The sequence below is a fragment of the Homalodisca vitripennis genome, chromosome X (assembly GCF_021130785.1).
Source record: "Homalodisca vitripennis isolate AUS2020 chromosome X, UT_GWSS_2.1, whole genome shotgun sequence".
Classification (NCBI taxonomy): Eukaryota; Metazoa; Arthropoda; class Insecta; order Hemiptera; family Cicadellidae; genus Homalodisca; species Homalodisca vitripennis.
Genome location: NC_060215.1, coordinates 87,640,327 through 87,645,910, shown reverse-complemented (window position 1 = coordinate 87,645,910; position 5,584 = coordinate 87,640,327). Strand labels below are relative to the sequence as shown.

Here is a 5,584-nt window from a genome sequence, read left to right as displayed (position 1 = left end):
GCTCTTGAAGAAAGGAAACATATCTCAGTCACGTTTCAGTTGTAACAAACACATTAGGATGTATGACTAAATTCACTTAAAACATTTAAAAGAAAAAGCAACACAACAAAAGGCTAAATTGAACGCTGTTGTTTATCGAAAGTTACTGAATAACAACTTTAAAGTTATGAAACAATCTTATAAAGCGATTCGAAAAATGATCCGACGTCTATTGTATGCATATACACTTTGATAGCTACAGATTTGAGGTTTCTCTGTAACAAAAAGTAGGCAGGCGTACATGGATAGACCTCATTATCTTGAAATTAGTACATTACTCACCAATCTTGTGACATATCTTCAACTTTCTATTTCCTTTTTTAATTAGTTCCCTCAAATTTCAAATATATTACAAAATTAACGGATACAGCTACAGAATGAGTGGTTTTATACAACTTGGGAGTGGGCGGTGTTCCGCAAAACGTGAGACCAAAGTTTTAGCCTTAAGTAAAGGATAAAATAGATCTACTAAAGAACAATTTAAAATAATAACACAAACTTGGTCTATGTTTGTTTTAAGTAGTGCACTAAGAAAGAAACTGCATGTTCTACTAAATATATTGTAACTGTATGCATACAGTTTTTCATTGTTTTAGATATATATATATTTTTTTTCCGTGGGGCGGCCTACTGCCATGCACTTAAGACTCAAGGGCCTTTTGCGCACCCCGGAAACACCATGAGGACTACCAGTCTACAACTTCAGCAGTTCAACAAACCGCCGAAAACAACCTATCAAGTTTGTCAGTCCTTATCTAGACGTTGATGATGCGATCAGACCTCGTTATCAGATAGTCCGGTCGGGCCTGTTCCTGTCCGTTCCGATCGTTACAACCTTTCTACATATTGTGTTAATTCATTACTAATATTCATTACTTAATATTGTGTTATTTCGACCAGTTTTATAATTTTATATTAGTTTTTTTTATATTTTGTGTTTTAAAACACAATGTCGGGACACATGTTCGGTTTGTGCTGCGGCCGTTAATGTGGACGGTGCCGTGGACTCTGTCAAATGTGATCGCTGTGGTGATGTATTTCACGCAAAGTGTTGTGGAATGACTTCAGTGAAAAAAATTTCTCGCAGGACATCGTATCGGTGCGGGAGATGTACAGGGGCGTCGTTCGTTGAACAGCGATTTGGAGGACAGCTCAGGAGATAACTGTGTTCTGAGGGCGATTAATGAACTGAGAGATAATTTAACAGAGAAGCTCGAGACAAAGCTCAGTGTCATGGATGACAAGGTTAATGGCACGTTCAATGCCATTCAACAGAAAATCTCCGATTTTGGGCCAATGTTTCGAAAATTCGTTGGCTATAATAAAGGCTGAAAATGTAGCCTTGCGTGAAGAATGTGAGGTCCTGAAAAACAAAGTTGGAACTCTCTCAGGAGAACTGAACTGCGTTAAAGATCAGGTTCTTGACATGCAGCAGTACAGCAGGTTGAATAACCTCGAAATTGTTGGTGTCCCCCTGACCGACCGAGAGAATATTTACTCCGTTCTCAACTCCCTGGCCAACGCTATCGATACGCCTTGGCGTCGAGAGGATGTATCAATCGCTCATCGCCTTCCCAGCACCAGGAAAGATCGTCCACCGAGCATCGTCATCCGTTTCGTGAGCAGATCGATCAGAGCGGACTGGTTGGCAGCAGCTAGAAACAAAAGGAACTTGAGCACCGTGCATCTCAGCTCCAGCTTCCAGCCGGCTCCAGTATTTGTCAACGAGCATCTGACTGCCCACGTTAAGTCACTATTAAGTCAGGCTAAGAAAATGGTCAAGGAAAAACAGCTTGCCTACGCCTGGGTTAAAGAAGGTAGAATCCTTGTAAAAGTAACTGCAGATGGCCGTACCAAGAGAGTGGAATAGTCCTGACGACCTGGGTGTCATTTATGCGTCCTAAGTGAAGCGTGAAAACAAAATTGTAGTGAGCTTGTTTTAATTCCAGATGTGCTGCTAATGCTGATCCCATACATGTTTTTAATTGTTGTTATTATCAGCTAAATATATAACAATTTTACTCTGTAGGTCACACCCAAAATTACTGATTAGACACGAGATTAAATATAGATACCACATAGGATTATTTTATTTTATCTTCACATTGATAATAAAATATTTATTTTTTTCATATAGCTAATAATCTTGTAAACTTAAATCGATAAAACACAACCTAATCAATAGGTAGTCAGTAAAATGAATAATTATTGTATCACCAGTTGTCTCCATTATTACAATACTGTAACATGTCTCATGCATTACATTTTATAATATATTAATAGGCTACTTATTTTTAATACTTTTATAATGCAGGATGGACTGAATGAATGGTTAATTTTGTCAAGAAATGTGTCTGTGTGAGTGCGTGTGTGTGTGTGTGTGTGCGCGCGCGCGCGTGTGCGTGCTTTGGTGATGGCATATTCAATGTGAATAATTAAGACAATTAGTACATGTTTATGACTGTATGAATTAAATTGAATAATTGTTTTATTTATTAGAGGAAATCTAATGTATACCATTTTGGAAAAGTTTTAAAACCTTCATATTGTGGTTTTAAATTTAACGGTGGCTTAAATTTCACGTAATATACATTAATTTTACCTATTTTATTATAAAGAAGCATGACATTTTTTTTGTTAAACTATAATTAGAAAGAGTTTACTTTTTTTATTTTAACTTTGCATGTTAGTTAATGGAAGTACTTAGTTTGGATCACTGGTTAATGATAGTTTGAGAATTTAGTTATATCCTTATATCGTAAAAGGTTTAGATGTCTCCTTGTCGTTGAATTGAATATTGATATGTGATATACTGATATTAAGAAATGTATACCTATTTCTGTTTAGTAAATATGATTTTGTTTTGTTATATAAACACTAGAAGGCATTTTATATTTTTTTCTTGTCCATGTTATTTAAAATTACTAATCTGTATGGCCTTGGTATTGGTTATTAAATTTTTAAATGCGCAAATTACTATTTATTTGTACTTATTGAGAAGAGCAACTACTTTTTTATATAGTTTAATTTTCATTTGTAGTGTACCAAGTTTTACTATTAATGTTACGAGTCTTTTGCTTAATATGCATATCGTGTCATAATAATACCTCAGTTTTTTAATAATTATTTAGTTTTCTTATATTTATAAGCTCCTGGGCCCACTGGTTGTGTCAGGCGAATGTTAAGTAAGCAAATAATTCTATATACATTGTGTACAGATAAGATGGTGATTACTTTAGGTGTTCTGCTAAGAGGTAACTATAGATATAATTGTACAATTACATATAATTGAATATTGTGATGGGAACGGAGTCAGTCATAGAAAAGTACTGGTTGTTGTAAAGATAATTAGGCATATACTTTTCCGACTGTTGTTTTGAGTACTCTATTTTTTTATAATATTTTTCGAACTGGTGTCAATATTTGAATATTTAATAACGATGCGGGGCGGCGGGAGGGGTTTGGGCTGTCTGTCTGTCGTTTTGATTTTGTCTGAGTCTCATTGATAAGTCATAAGTGCTTGATTTTTTTTCGGTTTGTTGTATATAAAAGTAGAATGGATAAAATGATCAACTTTTTGGATAAATATACAAGGATTGACTGCTAGACTATAGAGAATAAAACTACGAAACAAGTAGTTTTGGGTCAGAAAATGGGCTTAAGATATTCTACTTTAATATAAGAAGTTTTTATAAAAACTTCGACAATTTAGCGATTTATTTAGAGGGTATGAATATGAGATGGGACCTCATTATACTGGGGGAGACTTGGCTCGGTGAGGACGATGTCAGGGTGCAACTCGAGGGCTACAACTTATATAAAACGTATAGGGGAAAACAAGGAATGACGGTGTGTTTAGTGTTTGCGAGTGAGCGTGTGTGTGTGTGTGTCGGTGCGAGAGGAGGAGCTGGGCGACGTGTATGGACTCAGGCCTGGATTTCATGTTATAACAACAAACAATGTAACGTACTCGCTTTGTACAGGACTCATGACAGTGACCTAGACATCTTTACTAACGCTTTAAACCAATACTACTCAAATACTGATAAAAGCAAAACATACATCCTTATCGGTGACATCAATGCAAACCTAATTAAAACAGATAACAAAACTGAACGTTACTTGGACGTGATGTATGAGACTGGTTTTTATGTGTGGTATTACGGAACCGACTAGAGTCGTAGGGGACAGTAAGACTTGTATAGACCATATATATTGTGAAGCACAATAACTATGATCAGATTAAAACTGCTGTAATAGCGAATAATATTACAGATCATTACAGTATTGTGTTAAACATTGAAATAAATTACCCTCGGTCTAATCCAAGTTATTCAATTGCCACTAACTACATCTTAGACAAATACCAATTGCAACATAACATAAACGGGTGTGACTGGACTCATGTTATTGACACAGCGGATCTCAATACTATCGCTAATCTGTTTTTAGCCACTATAAAAGGACTGTACGGACAACGCGTGTAAAAATATTACTAATACCAAACCGAGACTACGTAAATTGAAACCTTGGATTACAGAAAGCCTAGTACGGTCTATCAGGAAAAGAGATAAATTGAGTAAGCTTTTGAGAAAACAACCATTTAATACTGATTTGAAACTTTATTTCATGACATACAGGAACAGACTGGACAGACTTATAAGGATTACAAAAAAGAACTACTTTAGGACAAAAATAACAATAATTGCAATAAAACCCAAAAATTTTTTTTGGCAAGCCGTCAACGAAATGAGTGGAAGGACTAATAAAAATGACGGATTTCCTCTAGAACAGTATACAGGTAACAGACTTTACGCAACGATGAATGATGTAAGTAAACAGGTGGCCGACGAGTTCAATGACTATTTTTTCACAAGTTGGATTTAACTTGGCTAGCTTAATCGACTCGAGCGGTCCTCTTGTTGTAGACGATAACGACTATACTGTGGACTCTGTTTTTTACTATGAGAACTGTCACGGAACAAGACTTATACAACTGTGTCAGTAGCCTACGCGGAGGCTCAGCTCCTGGGTACGATTGCATTTCCGCTTCCTTTCTTAAAGACAACTTTCAGCTGTTTTTGTGAACCTCTGCTACACATTATTAACAGTAGCATACGTTCCGGGAAGTTTCCCGATGCTTTAAAGGTTGCTAAAGTGATTTCCACTGTTTAAGAGCAATGATATTACAGAAAAATCTAACTTCCGTCCAATTAGCTTACTTAGTGTCTTCTCTAAAGTGTTAGAGAAAATCGTAAGAAAATCAACTCACGGATTATATTGAAAGACTAAATATTCTGACAGACCGCCAGTTCGGGTTCAGGAGATCTAAAAATGTGGCCGATGCGCTGTTCTCAGTAACGAAAGATATCAATTTGGCATTAAGCAAAGGTAACCGATGTTTATTAATATTTGTAGATCTAGCAAAAGCATTTGATACGGTAGACAGGAAAAAATTACTTCAGAAACTTCATTTGATTGGCGTACGTGGAACATCATTTAACTGGTTCCAAACATACCTTGGCTAACAGAGAGCAGTTTTACA

The 5,584-nt window shown here is 36.0% G+C and overlaps 1 protein-coding gene across 1 annotated transcript; it reads left to right on the top strand.

Moving 5' to 3' along the window:
* The first annotated feature begins 1,300 nt into the window (after window positions 1-1,300).
* On the top strand, window positions 1,301-1,909 carry LOC124369508. The gene has a single exon (XM_046827523.1). It carries the CDS (start codon window positions 1,301-1,303, stop codon window positions 1,907-1,909), a length of 609 nt encoding a protein of 202 aa, XP_046683479.1.
* The last annotated feature ends 3,675 nt before the right edge of the window (window positions 1,910-5,584 follow it).